At 55.3% G+C, this 20266-nt stretch overlaps 2 protein-coding genes across 6 annotated transcripts in view; one reads left to right on the plus strand and one right to left on the minus strand.

Annotated features, from left to right (window-relative positions):
* Positions 1-156: 156 nt before the first annotated feature.
* STAP2 (signal transducing adaptor family member 2) lies at positions 157-19300 on the minus strand. 3 transcript variants are annotated; one of them, XM_055371302.2, is made up of 14 exons: positions 19043-19300; positions 14481-14773; positions 10266-10337; positions 9988-10110; positions 8326-8382; positions 6256-6356; positions 4935-5069; positions 3451-3520; positions 3259-3361; positions 3077-3142; positions 1519-1680; positions 1339-1431; positions 569-643; positions 157-311 (listed from the first exon to the last, which is right to left on the minus strand). In XM_055371302.2, exons 1-14 carry the CDS (start codon positions 19236-19238, stop codon positions 247-249), a joined length of 1611 nt encoding a protein of 536 aa, XP_055227277.1. In that variant the 5' UTR covers positions 19239-19300; the 3' UTR covers positions 157-246. The 3 variants fall into 3 exon arrangements, with proteins under 3 accessions (XP_055227277.1, XP_055227275.1, XP_063558050.1); XM_055371300.2 differs by having other exon boundaries at positions 8326-8378; positions 9984-10110; positions 19043-19257; XM_063701980.1 differs by lacking the exon at positions 19043-19300 and having other exon boundaries at positions 8326-8378; positions 9984-10110; positions 14481-14915.
* Positions 19253-20266, plus strand: part of MPND (MPN domain containing) — a 17795-nt gene continuing 16781 nt past the window's right edge. For all 3 annotated transcript variants that reach the window (XM_031004239.3, XM_031004240.3, XM_055371307.2), the window contains exons 1-2: positions 19253-19405; positions 19497-19783. In XM_031004239.3, the coding sequence (XP_030860099.2) occupies positions 19399-19405; positions 19497-19783 (294 nt within the window). In that variant the 5' untranslated portion in view covers positions 19253-19398. The remainder of the gene's footprint in view (positions 19406-19496; positions 19784-20266) is intronic.

Genomic DNA, 20266 nt, shown 5'->3' on the forward strand with positions numbered 1-20266 from the left:
CTCAGCCTTCCCAGCTGTAAAATGGGCTTTTCTCACAGGATATGGTGGTAGATTTCACTGAGCTGAGGGTCACTGGGAGTAAATGGGGCCATCCGTAGGCAGACACCTGACGGACCCCTCGTCCCCTAATCCCCCAAGCCAAGCCAGACACATGGGTCCTGGGGTCAGAGTTTTAATCCTGGGAAAAAGAATCTGGCCGCTGGGCCATGCCCCGGGACTGGCCCGCTGATCCCTGGTGTGTCCGAATCAGTGCTCCAGTGCCCGCCTCTTCTCCAGCTTCTTCTGTAGCTCTGCCGTCATGTCTGCCAGCCCTGGGGGTTCAGGACCAGGAGCTGCAGCTGGCTCAGGGATCCCCAGTCCATGCCCACCGCCCTGACAGCCACCCAGGACCAGCTACAGTTTTGCAGGGCCCCGTGCAACAGGACAGTGTGCTCAAAGGCATTAAGAATTTCAAGACAGAGACGGCAGAATCTTAAAAGACAGGGCGCTTCGGAGTGTGGGGACTTGTGTGACTGTATGGTCACACACCTGGGAAGCCCGCCCCACACTGACCCCGCAGACCCCTTACCGGCTGTGGGGAAGAGAGGCTGGGCTGAACTGACTGGCAGCTTCCTGGCCAAGCCACCGTTAAAGACTTTGGGCTCTGGAAGAGAAGACAGATGAGGCCAGGTGTGGTGGCTTACGCCAGTAATCCCAGCACTTTGGGAGACTGAGGTGGGTGGATCACTTGAGGTCAGGAGTTCGAGACCAGCCTGGGCAACATGGTGAAACCCCTTCTCTACTAAAAATACAAAAATCAGATGGATGTGGTGGCAGGTGCCTGTAATCCCAGCTACTTGGGAGGCTGAGGCAGGAGAATCACTTGAACCCGGCAGACAGAGGTTGCAGTGAGCTGAGATCGCGCCACTGCCTGGGCAACAGAGTGAGACTCCATCTCAAAACAAAAAACAACAATAAAGACAGATGAGCTGGGCGTGGTGGCTCATGCCTGTAATCCCAGCACTTTGGGAGGCTGAGATGGGCGGATCACAAGGTCAGGAGATCAAGACCATCCTGGCTAACACGGTGAAACCCCGTCTCTACTAAAAATACAAAAAAAAAAAAAATTAGCTGGGCATGGTGGCGGGCACCTGTAGTCCCAGCTACTGGAGAGGCTGAGGCAGGAGAATGGCGTGAACCCAGGAGGCGGTGCTTGCAGTGAGCCAAGATTGCGCCACTGCACTCCAGCCTGGGCGACAGAGTGAGACTGTCTCAAAAAAAAAAAAAAAAAAAAACGTCAGATGAGGGCTGAGGCTGGCCTGCCATCAGGTGAGGGTGGGATATGGGGGGGACCCCAACCTGGCTTGGGTCCAACGGGTGGCTTTGGAAGCTTGGCAGGAGGCTTTGGCAACTTCTTTGGCTTCAGGATGACTGGCCGACTAGAGGAAGCCACTGCGTGGACAAAAGTGTAACGTGTCACATCAGCTGTGAACCTGCTTCCCCAACCCCCAGCTCTCAGCAGCTCTGTTCCCCACCCACCATCTTGGTTCTCATAGTCAACAGCTGGGCCATCTCCAATGGGGGTCACGTAGTTCTCTTCCTGGTTCGGTAGTGGGGGCAGTGGGGGCAGCTTGTCCTGGCTAGACACAGGCACAGACGCAGGTGACAGCGGCTTGGGGCCACCTGTGCAGGGTGCAGGACCTGATGGGGAAACGTGGTCACTGTCAAGACCCATGTCATACAGGGACACCTTGCAGGTTGGGGGGGGGGGTCTGTGTGCATGCCTGGAGACAGGCATGTGTCCCTGTGTGTCTGTGTGTGTGCCCATGTATAAGTCTGTGTCTGGGCCGGGCGCGGTGGCTCACGCCTGTAATCCTAGCACTTTGGGAGGCCAGGGTGGGCGGATCACCTGAGGTCAGGGGTTCAAGACCAGCCTGGCCAATATGGTGAAACCCCATCTCTACTAAAAATACAAAAATTAGTTTGGCGTGGTGGCAGGCTCCTGTAATCGCAGCTACTCGGGGCTGAGGCAGGAGAATCGCTTGAACCTGGGAGGGAGAGGTTGCAGTGAGCCGAGATTGCGCCACTGCACTCCAGCCTGGGCGACAGAGCAAGACTCCGTCTCAAAAAAAAAAAAGTCTTTGTGTGGCATACACGTGTACACTAATTGAATCTGGATAAGTTAAAGTGCAAGGTTTGTACACACACACCTGTTGTGTGTATACGTGTGTGACTATGCACGCCTGCTGAGGTAGCTGCTTTAGTCCTTTTCTACATGAGTGTGTTTTGCCCGTGTATCTACACGTGTCCGAGTTTGTGCCGGTGCACGGACGTATCTGCATTTATGTGTACACATGTGATTGTGGCATGACACAGGTGTATCTGTGCTACATAGCATGTGTATGTGACTGGAATTGGGGCACACGTGTGTTTATGCATGTGTGATCTGTTGTGCCCGCACAAGTGTGTGTCACCTTCTGGCTAGGCAGGTGGCCACAGTTCATGGATCATGCATGTGTAATGTGTGTGTGGATGTGGCACTTGGGGGTCCTTGCATACGCCCAGACCAGGGAAGACCAGGCAACCCACGCTACATTCCTTTCTAGTGTGTTCTCTGCCTCCTCTTCCCACTCCATAAACAGGACCGATTTCCACCTCTTTCCCAACACCCACCCAGATTCTCGGTCCCTGTGGGGCTACTGCTGGTCCGGGTGTACCCTCTGACCCCTCAGTGCCCATTTCTACCTAAGGAGATCCTTTGGGACCATCTGCAAAGACCCACTCTTCTGGGAAGCTTTCCCTGCTCTGCCCCCATCTTCTCCCGAACTCTAGGCGACTCCCCCGAGCCCAGGTTTTTCCTCCACCCCAAATTCAACCCTACAGGATGAGAGTGTCTGTGTTTAGCTCTGTCCCAAGGTGGGACCCCCGCCCCCTCCCCCCCACACACACCCTGACGGCAGAGTCTGAGTCATTTCTGTCCCTGCAACTTTGGGAACATCAGATGCAGGAGGTGCAGCCACCAAACTGACTGAGGGGGCGTGGCTGAATGCGGGGTCCTCGATCCCTCCCACCTCGGCCCGCGGGAAGGGGGCGTCACCTGGGCCCGGAGCGGAGGGCGCCACCCACACATTCTCGCCATTCTCCTCATCGGCTTCCACGTAGCCTGGAACAGAGAGGGCGGCCTGGAGGAAGCGCGGCGGCCAGGGGCGGCCCGGTCCGTCCGAGCGGGGGCGGGAGAGGTGAGAACTGGTCCCCCGAACTCCCCGAAGGCGCACCCACCTAGCACCTTCTCGTAGTCCTCGTCTAACAGGAATGGCAGCAGCGCCTTTTTGGTACGCGACACGAAATAGTTGACCACGGCGTCCAGGGAGGCGCAAGAGAACTGGGGGCAGATGGGGGAGCGGTCAGGCTGCTGGAGAAGGGACGCGGACCCCACAAAGGCACTTCTAGGGACTCTGGCCCAACGCTCACCGGCTGTTCCACATCGATCACGTACTTGGGGCCCTCCCGCTTCACCTTGTAATGCCGGACCACGTGCGTCCTGCACCAGGAGAAAGCGAGTGAGTGGCTCAGCCCAGGCTCCCACACCGCCCCTCAGGGAAGGCCCCGCCCCAACTCCAGGCTCCGCCTCCAATAGAAACAGGTCCATACTGGCTCCGCCCCCACAGAAGGCCCCGCCACTGACTGGTTCCACCCCATAAAGGACCTAAGCCCCGTTGACCTCCTGGAGCACCGACTGCCCGATCCCAGCACTGCTCCCAGCGGGGACCAGGCCCGACCGACCCACCCCCACAGAAGACCCCACCTCTAGTCTTGGCACCACCTCCAGGGAGGGACCAGGCCAGACTGACAACACCCTAGGAAAGGTCCGCCCCTAATTCTGGCACCGCGCCTAGGGAGAACCAGGCCCTAAAGACCCCGCCCCAGGTAGGCCCCGCCCCCTGTAATGGCTCCACCCCCAGGCACCGACTTTACCTTCTACATCGCCTTGCCCAACCCTGGACTACTGGGCTTGAGAATTTGGCATAAGGCTCTGACTTCGCCCCCAGGGTGGCTCCGCCTCCATAGCCCTACTCAACTTCCAAAAAGGATCACGGCCATGACTCCCCCCATAGATCCTGACTCTGCCCAAAGAGCCCATTCCCATCCCTGGATTTGACTTCATCCCCTCCAGTGGCCCAGACCTGGCCCCTGCGTACCTGACGTTCCGGAGGGGCTGATCCTAACCTAGGAGTCTGACTTCACCTACAGGGAGTCCCAGCTCCTAACCCAAGACCTGGCTCTTCCTGCAAAGGAGTCGACCTGGGCTCTACCTTCTTCCCTAGGCATTAACCCCATACCTGGGGCAAGGCCAGCCGCAGGATCCCACGACCCCGGAGCTCTGATCCCGTCCCAGCCCTCCCTGCCCAGCTCTGACTCCGCCCCCATGCTCCCCTGCCTAGCATTGACTCCACCCCCCCAGCCCGCCCACCCCAGCTCTGACTCCGCCCCAACACGCCCAGCGTAGCTCTGACTCCGCCACCAGTGTACTCTGCTCAGCTCTGACTCCACCCGCCCCAGCTCGCCCAGCCCAGCTCTGACTCCTCCCCCAATCCACCCCGCTAAGCTCTGACTCCTCCCCCAATCCGCCCAGCCCAGCTCTGACTCCTTCCCCAATCCGCCCAGCTCAGCTCTGACTCCTCCCCCAATCCGCCCAGCCCAGCTCTGACTCCTCCCCCAATCCGCCCAGTCCAGCTCTGACTCCTCCCCCAATCCGCCCAGCTCAGCTCTGACTCCTCCCCCAATCCGCCCAGCTCAGCTCTGACTCCGTCCCCAGACGCCCCTCTCGGCTCTGGCTCCGTCCCCTGGCCTACCCACTAGCGGGTCGGGCTCCGCCCCTGCTTCTGACCACGCCCCCGCGTCCACCCTCTTCCCACCCTCCTCCCACCCAGGGCTCCCGAGACGCGCATGCGCACCCGTTGTGCATCTGCCGCGTGGTGACCGACACGCCGTCAGCGCCGTCCCCGCTGGGCCGCAGCAGCAGGTTCCCGCACTCGGGGTAGCGCTCCAGGAGCAGTTGTGCCTCCAGCCGGCTCACCTTCAGGAAGCACCTGTGGCGGGCCGCGTCACCCACTCGGGACCCCGGAGACCAAGTCCGCTCTTCCGCACGTAAACCCTGCCTCCTCTGAGACCCAGCCCCATCCCCATCCCCTAGGCCCAGGAGACCCTGCCCTGCTCTCCAGACCCAGGCCCCTCCCACGGAGACCCAGTCCAGCCTTCCAGGCTCCTAGTTTTTGTGGGTTTTTTTTTTTTTTTTTTTTTGAGACAGGGTTTCGCTCTTGTTGCCCAGGCTGGAGTGCAATGGCGCTATCTCGGCTCACCGCAACCTCCGCCTCCCGGGTTCAAGCGATTCCCCTTCCTCAGCCTCCTGAGTAGCTGGGATTACAGGCATGCGCCACCAGGCCCGGCTAATTTTTGTATTTTTAGTAGAGACGGGATTTCTCCATGTTGGTCAGGCTGGTCTCAAACTCCCTACCTCAGGTGATCCGCCCGCCTCGGCTTCCCAAGGTGCTGGGATTACAGGCGTGAGCCACTGCATCTGGCCGGGGGTTTTTTTTTTTTTCTTTAGAGATGGGGTCTCTCTATGTTGCCCAGGCTGGGTCTCGAACTGGGTAAAAGCAATCCTCCCGCCTCGACCTCCCAAAACGCTGAGATGACAGGCGCGAGCCACCGCGGCCAGCCAGGCTCTTAATTCTGGCCCCGGAGATGCAGCTCCAACCCCTAGGGAGACCCAGCCCTGCCTCGTAGGCACCTAGAGCCTCCCCTGGAGATCCTGTCCCGCCCTCCAAACACCTAGACCTTACCCTGGAGGCCCTGCCCGCCTCCCTGATTACCAAGAACCGCCCACAAAGACGATGCTCCGCCCCCCATCCAGGCCCCGCCTCTAGGGTCCCGGCTACCCTCTCCGACAAATAACTCCTCCCCGGAGACGAAGCATCACCTTCTAGACACCTAGACTGACCACCCCCAGACCCTGTCCCTACTCCTCAGGCCTAGGCCCCGCCACTGAAGACCCTTCCAGTCCTCTAGGCCCCTAGACCCGCTCCTGGAGATCCTGCCCTGCCTCCCAGCATGGGCCATAACTCCCCCTCCCCCTCCCCCACCCCCAGCCCCAATGCAGTCCTCATGCAAAATCCAAGACCCAACTCCAGGGGACCCAACTCACCGCCCATCCTCAGCCACACACCCACCTCCTGTCCCCATCCTGCAGCCCCTCGGGACAGGCGGGACACTCACGAGGGTGTCTCCAGTGCACGGCGCGCCTCCTCTTTGGTCAAGACTTCAGACATCATGTATAGGTGCCCAGGAAGCAGGGTCAAGTCGGTCGGGACACGGAGCTGAGGGGCGATCGAGGGACAGTGACTGCACCTGGCCAGCCGGGAATGGACGGCTGTGCCCAAGTCACAGAGTGGCAAATTGAGGCCAGAGCTCAGAGCAATGAACTCTGACACCTTAGGGAGCAAAGAGGGCTTCGAGAGGGTTGCAGAGGAGTGTTGCATGAGAGTAGATGCTGGGGCCAGGCGTGGTGGCTCACGCCTGTAATTCCAGCACTTTGGGAGGCCGAGGCGGGCAGATCACCTAAGGTCAGGAGTTCGAGACCAACCTGGGCAACATGGCGAAACCCCGTTTGTACTAAAAATACAAAAAATTAGCCGGGCGTGGTGGCAGACACCTGTAATCCCAGCTACTCGGGAGGCTGGGGCAGGAGAATCACTTGAACCTGGGAAGGCGGAGGCTGCAGTGAGCCAAGATCACGCCATTGCACTCCAGCCTGGGTGACAGAGTGAGACTCCGTTCCCCGCTCCCCCACCCCACCAAAAAAAAAAAAAAAAAAAGTAGATGCTGGAATCTAGGGTCTCAAACTAAAGTCTGCAGGGGCCAGGCAGGTCTCAAACTCAATGGCCTGCCAGGGTGAGGCAGGAAACAGGGAAATCAGAGGGAAATCAGGAAGGTAGACTAAAATTCCCGGTTGATAAATGATGTCAGCTAATTTTTTTTTTTTTTTTTTTTTTGAGATGGAGTTTAGTTCTGTCACCAAGCTGGAGTGCAGTGGCGCGATCTTGGCTCACTGCAACCTCCGACTCCCGGGTTCAAGCCATTCTCCTGCCTCAGCCTCCCGAGTAGCTGGAATTACAGGCTCCCGCCACCACGCCCAGCTAATTTTTGTATTTTTAGTAGAGACAGGGTTTCACTGTGTTGGCCAGGATGGTCTTGATCTCCTGACCTCATGATCTGCCAGCCTCGGCCTCCCAAAGTGCTGGGATTACAGGCGTGAGCCACCGTGCCTGGCCAATGTCAGCTAATTTTTAAAAATTTAGCACTCTGTGGCCAGGCATGGTGGCTCACATCTGTAATCCTATCACTTTGGGAGGCCAAGGAGGGTGGATCGCTTGAGCACAGAAGTTGGAGACCAGCCCGGGCAACATAGTGAGACCCTGCTCTACAAAAAAATTTTAAATTAGTCAGATGTGGTAGTGTGTGTCTGTATCCCAGCTACTTGGGAGGCTGAGGCAGGAGGACTGCTTGAGCCTGGGAGTTGGAGGCTGCAGTGAGCTATGATCACACCACTGCACTCCAGCCTGGGCAACAGAGAGAGACCTTGTCTCAAAAAAATAAAATAAGAAATACGGCTGGTCGCTGTGGCTCACCCCTGTAATCCCAGCACTTTGAGTGGCCAAGGCGGGCAGATGACTCAAGGTCAGTTCGAGACCAGCCTGGCCAACAGGCTGAAACCCCATGTATACTAAAAATACAAAAATTAGCCAGGCGTGGTGGTGGACGCCTGTAATCCCAGCTACTCGGGAGGCTGAGGCACAAGAATTACTTGAACCGGGGAGGCAGAGGTTGCAGTGAGCTGAGAACGCGCCATTGCACTCCAGCCTGGGCAACAGAGTGAGACTTAGTCTCAAAAAAATAAAACAAAATTTTGGCCGGGCGCGGTGGCTCACGCCTGTAATCCCAGCACTTTGGGAGGCTGAGGCTGGTGGATCACGAGGTCAGGAGACAGAGACCATCCTGGCTAACACGGTGAAACCCCGTCTCTACTGAAAATACAAAAAAATTAGCCGGGCGAGGTGGCGGGCGCCTGTAGTCCCAGCTACTCAGGAGGCTGAGGCAGGAGAATGGCGTGAACCCGGGAGGCGGAGCTTGCAGTGAGCGGAGATCGCGCCACTGCACTCCAGCCTTGGCGACAGAGCGAGACTCCGTCTCAAAAAAAAAAAAAAAAAAAAAAAAAAAGAAAAAAAGGAGGCTTTTTGAGGAGATCTGGAGAATGGGAGAGAGGGCGCAGAGAGCCACTACTCTTACCTCCACCACCGTTAAGATGAAGCCTTTCCACATTTCCCGACACTCCAAGGTCTCTACCTGGGGAACAAAAGAAAGGAAAGAATCCATGTCAGTGAGTCTCCGTCTACTCATCAATGAAATTGGACTAGGGAAGAGTCCCTGCTTCAAAGGGCTGTTTTCTTTTTTCTTTTTCTTCTTCTTTTTTTTTTTTTTTTGAGATGGAGTCTCATTCTTCTGTCGCCCAGGCTAGAGTACAGTGGCGCGATCTCAGCTCACTGCAACCTCCACCTCCCAGGTTCAAGCGATTCTCCTGCCTCAGCCTCCTGAGTAGCTGGGACTACAGGCATGCACCACCTCACCCAGCTTTTTTTTTTTTTCTCTTAGACATGAGGGTCTTGCTTTGTTGCCAGGCTGGTCTTGAACTCCTGGGCCCAAGCTATCCTTCTGCCTTGGCGTCCCAAAGTGCTCAGATTACAGGCATGAGCCACCATGCCTGGCTGATATTATGATTTTTGATGTTATTATATCAACATTTGAAAAACATAGATCAGGCTGGATGCAGTGGCTCACTCATGCCTGTAATCCCAGCACTTTGGGAGGTCGAGGCGGGAGGATCACTTGAGCCTAGGGGTTCAAGACCAGACTGGGTAACATAGCGAGCCCCCTGTCTCTACAAAAAAATAAAATATTAGCCAGGCATAGTGGCATGTGCTTGGCTGAGGTAGGAGGATCGCTTGAGCCTGGGAGGTCGAGGCTGCAGTGAGCTATGATCTCACTACTGCACTCCAGCCTGGGCGACGAGCAAGACCCTGTCTCAAAATAAAATAATAAATAAAATAAAATAATAGAAAAACATAGATCAGTTCCCAGACCTCTCATGCTCTAAACCCTCCCATAGGCCAGCCACCGTGACTCATGCCTGTAATCCCAGCACTTTGGGAGGCCGAGGTGGGTGGATCACTTGAGGTCAGGAGTTCGAGACCAGCCTGGCCAACATGGTGAAACCCTGTCTCTACCAAAATACAAAAATTAGCCACGCGTGGTGGCACACGCCTGTAATCCCAGCTACTTGGGAGGCTGAGGCAGGAGAATCACTTAAACCTGGGAGGCAGAGGTTGTAGTGAGCCAAGATTGTGCTACTGCACTCCAGCCTGGGTGATAAGAGCGAAACTCAAAAAATAAAAATAAAAATAAATAATAAACCCTCGGCTGGACGCGGTGGCTCATGCCTGTAATTCCAGCAGTTTGGGAAGCCGAGGTGGGTGGATCACCTGAGGTGAGGAGTTCCAGACCAGCCTGGCCAACATGGTGAAACCCCATCTCTACTAAAGATTCAAAAAATTAGCCAGGAGTGGTTGCACGCGCCTGTAATCCCAGCTACTCGGGAGGCTGAGGCAGGAGAATCACTTGAACCTGGGAGGCAGAGGTTGCAGTGAGCCAAGATCGTGCCATTGCCCTCCAGCCTGGGTGACAGGGCGAGACTTGGTCTCAAAAAAAAAGTAATAAAATAAAATAAACCCTCCCATAGTATCCAGCTCCTTTGGGGTCAAGACCCAAGTCTTACCCAGGGCCCACAGGGCCCTGTACTACCTGCCCCTTCGTGGTTGGCACAATGGAGGGTAGGAGCATTTGAGCATCTTCTGCCAGCACCGCCCCTCCGCACCCCTCCAGCAAGGGACCTACCTTGAACTTGATCTCCTGATTCCGGAGAATCAGGCTGAAGTGGGTGCCAGGGTCACGTGAGCTTCCCCAGGGAATCTCATCTGTGAGTTTCTCAAATGCTCCCAGATTGAGCTTCTCCACGTGCTGGGGGCATAGAAGCAGGGGGTCTGGGCACCAGTTCCTTGGCCTCCAGGCCCCCTGGATGATGTAGCAGCCACCTTGACCACACCATCTACATTGTCTGCTTGGTCTCTGGGGTCAAGGGAAGGCCTGCTCGGAGCCTCCATTCCCATCCTTACCTGGAAGTCCCGATTGCTATTGTAGAAATAAATGGTGAGACCCTGGAGGCCTGCCCAGAACTTCTTGTAATCCTAGGGACCGGAAGTGCAGAAAGAAGAGGTGAGCTGGCCAAGCTGAGTGCCTCTCATGTACTCAATCCTGTCTCGCGGCCTTTGCACTGGTTGTGCTCTCTGCCCTACGCTGCCCCCAGATCTTTATCACCTCCTGCCTTGAGTTTCTGATCAAATGTGCCTTCTCAGGGAGATCCTCCCCACCCATGGCCCAGCTTCTGGGTGTCTGTTTTCGTCTGAGAAAGGACCAGACGGAACCTCGATGTGATGAGGAATTCAGAGCAACCCCCGCCAATCTATAGAGATGGGGGCTCTAGGGGTAAGTTAACTAACTGGTTTAATGGTATCCCATTCATCTTTCATCATCCAGCTACCCACTAGCCATCTATCTATCATCCATCTGTCCATCCGCCCACCCACCCATTCATCCCTCCACCTACCATTGACCCATCCATTCACCCATTCATCCATCCATCCATCTGCCCACCATCCATCCACCCATCCACACATCCATCCATCCACACATCCATCCATCCAGTTATTCATCCACCCACCCACCCATTCATCCATCCAGTTATTCATCCACCCACCCACCCATTCATCCATCCACCCATCCATCCACCTATCCATCCATCCCTCCATCATCCACCCACCATCCATCATCCATCCACCCACTCATCCATCCTTCCATACATCCATCCACTCATCTATCAATGCATCCCTCCATCATCCATCCACCTACTCATCCATCCATCCCTCATCCATCCATCATCCATCCATGCATTCATCCATTCACCATCCACCCACCCACGCATCTTCCCGTTCATCCATCCATACATCCCTCCATCATGTATCCACCTATTCATCCATCTATCATTCATCCATGCACTTGTTCATCCATCCATCATCCACCCACCCACGCGTCTGCATCCACTCACCCATCCATCCATCCACCCACTTGTATATGCACTCATCCATCCACCCACACATCCTCTCAGCCACCATCAAGCCCGCATGTATTCACCAAGCCTCCACTCATCCCCCCATCTACCCATCCACCTGTCCATCTGTAGACACACGCACAGATACACACATGCATTTACCTAACATTTACTGAAGGCTTTTTATGTGCCAGCCCTGCTCCAGGCACTGGGACTAGAGCAATACAGGATTAAACACTGTATTGCTTCATTATGTACCCACGATGTGCTGTTGGGCAAGTTATTTGAGCTGTCTTTGTCTGTTTCCCCAGCTGTAAAATGGTGATAATAATGGTGCCAACTCTGGAGGATCTCATGAGAATTAGGTGACTTTCCACATGGGAAGCACCAGGGCCTGCGTTGAGTCAAGTCCTCAACATGTGAACTGTGACTACAGCCCTAACTCCCTATTTCAGAAGACAGAAAACTAAGGCTCAAAGATTAAGTCACTTGCATAAGGCCTGGGAGTAAGGAAAGTGTGGAGCCGGGATTAGAACCTGGGTCTTCTTAATTCGGGCCCATGATCTTTTTTGTTTTGTTGTTTTGTTTTTAAGAGACAGAGTCTTGCTCTGTCGCCCAGGCTGGAGTGCAGTGGTGCGATCTCGGCTCACTGCAACCTCCACCTCCCGGTTCAAGCCATTCTCCTGCCTCAGCTTCTCAAGTAGCTGGGATTACAAGTGCGCACCACCACATCCAGCTAATTTTTGTATTTTTCAGTAGAGGTGGGGTTTCACTATATGTTGGCCAGGCTGGTCTCGAACTCCTGACCTCAAGTGATCCGCCAGCCTCGCCCTCCCAAAGTGTTGGGATTACAGGCATGAGCCACTGCACACAGCCTTTTTTTTTTTTTTTTTTTTTGAGACAGAGTCTCACTCTGTCACCTAGGCTGAAGTGCAGTGGCACCATCTCAGCTCACTGCAACACCCCCTGCCCCGGTTCAAGCAATTCTCCTGCCTCAGCCTCCCGAGTAGCTGGGATTACAGGTGCATACCACCACGCCCAGCTATTTTTATTTTTAGTAGAGATGGGGTTTCACCATGTGGCCAGGCTGGTCTTGAACTCCTGACCTCAAGTGATCCTCCCACCTCGGCCTCCCAAAGTGTTGGGTTACAGGCATGAGCCACCACGCCCGGCCCCCATTATCTTTCTTTTCTTTTTTTATTCTTTTTTTTTTTGAGAGCAGTCTCGCTCTTGTCCCCCAGGTTTGAGTGCAATGGCTTGATCTTGACTCACTGCAAACTTCACCTCTCAGGTTCAAACGATTCGCCTGCCTCTGCCTCCCAAGTAGCTGGGATTAAGGCGCCTGGCACCATACCCAGCTAATTTTTGTATTTTTTTAGTAGAGATGAGGTTTCACCATATTGGCCAGGTTGGTCTTGAACTCCTGACCTCAGGTGATCCGACTGCCTCGGCCTCCCAAAGTGCTGGGATTACAGGCGTGAGCCACAAGCCCGGCCTCCCCCATTATCTTTCTTAACTGCAGTGGTCTACTGCCTCTAAAGGGTTTGTTGGTTGGGGAGGATTTGGATGTATGGAGGTAGAAGGAAAGTCCACTCCACTACAGGTAAGGGAACCTCAGGGGCAGAGGCGGGGACATGGGCAGGGAGGAGCTGGGGGTGTTTGTTTTGATCTGTATTAGAAAATGAGGCAGTCATGGTGGCTCACACCTCTAATCCCAGCACTTTGGGAGGCTGAGGCAGGAGGATCACTTAAGGCCAGGAGTTTGAGACCAGCCTGGGCAACATAGCAAGACCCCATCTTTTTTTTTTTTGAGACGGAGTCTTGCTCTGTTGCCCAGGCTGGAGTGCAGTGGCGTGATCTTGGCTCACTGCAACCTCTGCCTCCCAGGTTCAAGCGATTCTCCTGCCTCAGCCTCCAGAGTAGCTGGGATCACAGGCATGCACCACCATGCCCGGCTAATCTTTGTATTTTTAGTAGAGACGGGGTTTCACCATGTTGGCCAGGCCGGTCTCGAACTCCTGACTTCAGGTGATCCACCTGCCTTGGCCTCCCTAAGTGCTGGGATTACAGGTGTGACCCACCGCACCTGGCCAGCAAGACCCCATCTTTTAAAAAAAAAAAAAAAAGGCTGGGTGTGGTGGCTCATGCCTGTAATCCCAGTACTTAGGGAGGCCGAGAGAGGTGGATCACCTGAGGTCAAGCGTTCGAGACCAGCTGGGCCAACATAATGAAACCCTGTCTTTACTAAAAATACAAAAATTAGGTGTGGTGGTGCGTACCTGTAATCCTAGCTACTCGGGAGGCTGAGGCACGAGAATCGCTTAATCGTTTGAACCTGGGAGGTGGAGGTTGCAGTGAGCCGAGATGGTGCCACTGCACTGCAGCCTGGGCGACAGAGTGAGACTCAGTCTCAAAAATAAATAAATAAAATAAAAGCCAGAAGAGGCAGTGCATGCCTGTGGTCCCAGCTACTCAGGAGGCTGGGGCGGGAGGTTCACTTGAGCCCAGGAGTTTGAGGTTACAGTGAGCCATGATTGTGCCCCTGCACTCCAGCCTGGGTGACAGAGCAACTCTGTCTCTAACAAAAAGAAAGAAAGAAAATGAATATGCGGCATGGGGAAGGAGAGATAGGGCCTCACGGGGAACGGAGGGGCTGGGACTTTATTCTGAGGAAGACATAAGCACACACACACACACACACACACACACATGCACTCACTGTCCATGGCAACTATCTGTCCTGTGGAATGTGGCCCCCGCTAGCTCTTACTGTCCTCACATGTCACCTGTCCTGGCCTTCACCCCAGCAGCTGAGGTTCACGGAGTTTTTCCTGGGCTGGGAGGGGGAGGAAGCTTGGAAGTCAGAGGACTCCCTGTTTCCTGGAGGAAGTCCCTGATCTTGTTTGTATTCAAGAGAGTGAAGGAGAGACAAAAGCAAAGATTGAGACAAAGAGAGAGGGAGACTGAGACAGACATCGGGAGAGACAGACGGGGCCAGGGAGAGAGAAAGAGAAAAAGAAACCAAATTCAAAGACACACGGAGACAGAGACAGACACACAGAGAGGCAGATGGCCAGAACCCACCCCAGCCCCCCAGCACGTGTCCTGCCCCATCCAGCACCCACCCCGCCCCCCCTTGGCGAGTGGGGAGACTGGGACTCAGAGAGGTGCCGCAGCTCCCCACGGTGGCCCAGCAGGGCCAGCCCCCGCCTCCCCACCTTACCCGGTCACAGGGCCCCTTCTTCTCTAGAAAGCTCTCATAGTAGTGTGAAGGCAGGACACCCTTAGGCTTGGGGACACGGGGTGGCCTCAGGGCAGAGGCCATGACGGAGCCAGGGTCTTCCGCCTGGCCTCTCCTTCCAGTGGGTGCCCCAGCTGGGCCGGGAAGCTGAGAAACAGGTTTCAGGGGAGTTTCCTCTGTCAGCCCGTCAACTCCCTCCCATGCCAGGGCTGGGCAGAGGCTGATCCCAGCAGGTCCAGTGATCCTAGGGAAATCCCCGCCTCTCCGGTGTGGAACTGAGAACAGAGAGAATGTATAAGTCTACTTGAATGGGAGAATAATCTTCGCTATATCTGCAAAGACAGAGACATGGTCTGTCTCTTCATTTATTTATTTATATTTATTTTTCCTATTTTGAGACAGAGTTTCACTCTGTTGCCCAGGCTGGAGTGCAGTGGTATGATCTTGGCTCACTGCGACCTCTGCCTCCCGGGTTCAAGAGACTGAGCTGCCTCCCGGGTTCAGAGACTGAGTCCAAGCTCAGTCTCCTGACTAGCGTGGATTGCAGGTGACCGCCACCACGCCTGGCTAATTTTTGTATTTGTAGTAGAGACGAGGTTTCACCATGTTGGCCCAGGCTGGTCTCGAACTCCTGACCCCAAGTTTTCTGCCCGCCTCAGCCTCCCAAAGTGCTGAGATTACAGGCATGAGCCACCACACCTGGCCCTTTCTCTTACTTTGATGGACCCTAATGATTACATTGGGCCCACCTGGATAATCCACGCTAATCTCCCTATTTTAAAGTCAGCTGACTAGCAACTTTAATTTCATCTGCAATTTTTCTTTTTTAGACGGTGTCTCGTTCTGTTGTCGATGCTGGAGTGCAGTGGCACGATCATAGTTCACTGCAGCCCTGACCTCCCAATCTCAAGTGGTCCTTCTGCCTCAGCCACCCGAAGAGCTGGGACTATAGGTGGGCACCACCACACCCAGCTAATTTATTTTCCTTTTTTAAGGATGAGTTCTCACTATGTTGCCTAGGCTGGAGTACAGTAGGGCGATCATGACTCACTGTAGCCTTGACCTTACGGGCTCAAGTGATCCTCCAGCCTCAGCCTCCAGAGTAGGTGGTACTACAGTTGCATGCCACCACGCCTGGCTAAATTTTTTTTTTTTCTTTTTTTTTGAGACAGACTCTCGCTCTGTAGCCCAGGCTGGAGTGCAGTGGCATGATCTCGGCTCACTGCAAGCTCCGCCTCCCAGGTTCATGCCATTCTCCTGCCTCAGCCTCCCAAGTAGCTGGGATTACAGGCGCCTGCCACCACGCCCAGCTAATTTTTTCACTTAGTAGAGACAGGTTCTTGCTATGTTGCCCAGGCTGGTCTTTTTTTTTTTTTTTTTTTTGATACAGAGTCTTGCTCTGTCACCCAGGCTGGAGTGCAGTGGAGCGATCTCGGCTCACTGCAACCTCTGCCTCCCAGGTTCAAGCAATTCTCCTGCCTCAGCCTCCCGAGTAGCTGGGATTATAGGTGCGTGCCACCATGCCCAGCTAATTTTTTTGTATTTTTATTTTAGTAGAGATGGAGTTTCACTGTGTTAGCCAGGATGGTCTTGATCTCCTGACCTTGTGATCCACCTGCCTCGACCTCCCAAAGTGCTGGGATTACAGGCATAAGCCACTGTGCCCGGCCCTCAGGCTAGTCTCGAACTCCCGGGCGCAAGTGATCCTCCAGTCTAGGCCTCCCAAAGTGCTGGGGTTACAGGTGTGTGCCACTGTGCCTGGTGTCTATCTTTAATCTTCAAATCCCTTTGCCACGTATCCTAACATATTCACAGATTCTGGGAATTAGGGCGTGGATATCTTTAAGAGACCATTATTCTGCCTACAGCAGCCTGTTTAATACGGTGGACAATTGATTAATTTTGAATACTGAACCAGTCTTGGGTCCCTGGAGTAAACCCCACTTGTCATGGTGTATAATTCACTTTATGTATTGTTAAATTCTACTTTGTAATATTTTGTTAAGGATTTTTGCATGTCTTCATGAGGGATATGGGGTGTAGCTTGCTTTCTTTGTACCATCTTTATCTGGTTTTGGTATCAGGGTCATAGTTCCATAAAATGAACAGGGAAGTGTCCCCTTCAATTTTCTGGAAGAGATGATGTGAAATTGGTGTTAATTCTTCTTTGAACCTTTGGCAGAATTCCTTAGTGAAACCATCTGGGTCTGGAGATTGCTTTTTTGGGAGTTTTTAAATTACAAATTCAATTTCCTTAATAGTTACCAGGGCTAGACTTTGTATACATAGCAGAACAGGTGTTCTAGAAACCACAGAAAGGCCGTGGGACTGTGGCAATGTGTTCATCCACTGAACTGTCTGATAAAGTTGATAGTATCAGCTATACTAAGTAAGGTCAGAGAGTTGATTTTTGTTTCGTTTTTTTGTTTGTTTGTTTTTTCAGACAGGGTTTCGCTCCTTTTGCCCAGGCTGGAGTGCAGTGCCATGATTTCGGCTCACTGCAACCTCCACCTCCCGGGTTCAAGCGATTTTCCTGCCTCAGCCTCTGGAGTAGCTGGGATTACAGGTGCCCGCCACCACCCCCAGCTAATGTTTTTGTTTTTAGTAGAGATGGGGTTTCACCATGTTGGTCAGGCTGGTCTCCAGCTCCTGACCTCAAGTGATCCCAAAGGGCTGGGATTACAGGCGTGAGCCACCGTGCCCAGCCAGGGTGGTTAGTTTTTATTATATTTGTCTAAGGCAATGTGGAGCGACAGAAGGATTTACGGCATGAGAGGAGGGCAGGGTGCGGTGGCTCACGCCTGTAATCCAAACACTTTGGGAGCCCAAGTGGGAAGATTGCTTAAGGCCAGGACTTGGAGACCAGCATGGGCAACATAGTGAGATCCCCTTCTTTTACAAAAAAATTAAAAATTAGCCAGGCATGGTGGTCACGCCTGTTGTCTCAGCTACTCTGGAGGCTGAGGCAAGAGGATCATTTGAGTCCAGGAGGCCAAGGCTGCAGTGAGCCATGATTACACCAATGCACTCCAGCCTGGGAGATAGAGCAAGTCCCTGTCTCAAAAAGAAAAGAAAATAGGCTGGGCGCAGTGGCTCACACCTGTAATCCCAGCACTTTGGGAGGCTGAGGCAGGTGGATCACCTGAGGTTGGGAGTTCAAGACCAGCCTGGCAAACATGGTGAAACCCCTTCTCTACTAAAAACACAAAAATTAGCTGGGTGTGGTGATGTGCATCTGTAGTCCCAGCTAATCGGGAGGCTGAGGCAGGAAAATCACTTGAACCCGGTAGGCGGAGGTTGTAGTGAGCCAAGATCTTGCCACTACACTCCAGCCTGGGTGACAGAGCGAGACTCCGTCTCAAAAAAAAAAGAAAAGAAAAGAAAAGAAAAATAATATGGGAGGGAGGTGGTAATAGGTGCATTTTAGAAAGAGCCCTCTGGGGCAATGGTGGAAGACCGACAGGGTGGGGCATGAGTTTGGAGGCCTGAGACTCACTGCGATGGCCAGGATTTGGGTGCAAGAGGCTGGAGGTGTGGCTCAGGGTTTTGGAAGGCAGGGGACGGAAAAAAAGCCAAAGAGAAAGTGCGTAAGGACTTGGGGAGATAAACTGAGGCCGGTTTGGGCTATGCTGAGTCTGGAGGCCTTGGGGATGCCCGTTGTTGGCTGGACAGTCAGGGTGGGGCCCCTAAAGGGTGCCTGGGCTGGACAACAATAGTTCACATGTACCCAGCTCTTGCTCTATGTCAAGTCTTCTTCCTGAGAACATTCCCGAGCACCCTGGAGAGCCTCCCCCGCACCCCTACTGTCCAGTTCCCACTTCCCGACTGCGATCTGGGCAAAGCCACCCGCACTTGAGCCCATCCCACGGCGTCCCGGAGCTTTAGGAAGTCCCCATCCCGGACTTTCAACCCTGCCAGGGACTGAGGGAAATCCCAGAGCCTGGGCTCCGGGACGAAGGTCCCAGGACAGGGTCGGGGATGAAGTTGCAGAAACAGGGTAGGGGACAAAGGCCGGGGCTGCACTGATCAGGCGCGCAACCAGCCCGGCCCTGCCTCCTGCTCCGCCCAAGGGTATGGAGGGCCGGACTCGGCTGGCCTTATACCCGGAGCTGATTGGCTGGTGAGTCCAGTCCCTGCCTCTGATGGTTTGCGCTCAGAACTAAGGGTTTCTACTGATTGGTTTACATGGACGTCTGCCCATTGGTCAAATCCGAGTTGGTGTAATCAGATAGTTAACACGGATTGGTTGGTGCGGGAATCCAGTAGCTTGCTATCGATTGGTTGAGGGTGAAATAAATGGGACTCTTATCATTGGCTGGCGGGCTCCGCTACGGTCCAATCATGGAATCAGTCGAGGGCCGCCCGGGAAGGTGGGAGTTAATTCTTTAGCGACTGAGGCCGGCTTGGGCTCTTTGGCTCCACCTGTGTCTGCGCGAGGCTGTTCCCTATTGGAGTCCGCATTGTTCCCCCGGACCTCAGTTTCTCCCCTGGTCCCAAAGGCCGAGGCCTCTGAGTTCCTCAAGTGCGGTGACCGCAGGTCTCACCTTCTCCTCTCCTTGCAGCAGGCTGAGCCACTCGCGCACCGGCCCCAGGCTTCCACCTTGCAACCTCTATCCCTGGACAGCGAGGCCTCAGTTTTCCCATTCGCACCAATGAGCTCCCGGTCACCACCCCGTCACGCCTCAGTTTCCCGAATGTTCCCAGAGGGCTGAGTTCCCCATCTCTCTCCCGCGTGGGCATCCCCGAGGCCTCAGTTTCTCCGCCCACCCCAGCGCGCCGAGCCCTTCCCCCGACCCCGGCGACGGCCAATGGTTGGGGCGCCCCTCCCCTCCCCGGGGCGGGGCCGCGTCACGTGCCGGGAAGCCGGAGTCTAGGGCTCCGGGCGCGGGGAGGCGCGGCCATGGCAGGTACGGCGGGCCCAGCGGGGCGGAGGCGCGGGGCGCGGGGCTGCAGAGCCGGGGGGCGAGCGGCCTCCCTGCAGCCTCTCGCTGTCCGCAGCTTCGGAGCCGCTGTCCCCGGCGGGCGGTGTGGGCGAGGAGGCGCCGGAGGAGGACGAGGACGAAGCGGAGGCCGAGGACCCTGAGCGGCCGAATGCGGGAGCGGGCGGTGCACGCAGTGGCGGCGGCGGCAGTAGCGTCAGCGGAGGCGGCGGCGGCGGCGGGGCCGGGGCGGGGGGCTGCGGCGGGCCCGGGGGCGCGCTCACCAGGCGCGCGGTCACGCTGCGGGTGCTCCTCAAAGACGCGCTGCTGGAGCCTGGCGCCGGGGTGCTGTCCATCTACTACCTGGTGAGCACCCCGCCTCCCTCGTCCCATCGCGGCTCGGGCAGGAGGGGGAAACTGAGGCCTGGAGTTCCCTTGCTGCAGGACAAGCTTCAGTGTAGGGAGGGGACACTGAAGCCCGGAGCTCCCTTGCTGAGAGACGAGCCCTGGTGTGGCGAGGGGAAACTGAGGCCCGGGGCTCCGTTGACTGCAGGAAGAGCCCCAGTGTGAGGAGGGGAAACAGGCTCGGAGCTCCCTTGGCTGCAGGAAGAGCCCCGACATGAAGAGGGGAGACTGAGGCCCGGAGCTCCCTTGGCTGCAGGAAGAGCCCCGGTGTGAGGAGGGGAGACTGAGGCCTGGAGAGCTCCCTTGCTTTAGGACAAGCCCCAGTGTGGGGAGGGGAAACTCCCCACAGTGTGGGGAGGAGGCCCAGAGCACCTTTCCTGCAGGAGGAGCTCCGGTGGAGGGGACACTGAGGCCCGGAGCTCTCGTTACGGGACAAGCCCCATG

This window comes from Gorilla gorilla, chromosome 20 (assembly GCF_029281585.2).
Source record: "Gorilla gorilla gorilla isolate KB3781 chromosome 20, NHGRI_mGorGor1-v2.1_pri, whole genome shotgun sequence".
In the NCBI taxonomy this organism is placed as follows: domain Eukaryota; kingdom Metazoa; phylum Chordata; class Mammalia; order Primates; family Hominidae; genus Gorilla; species Gorilla gorilla.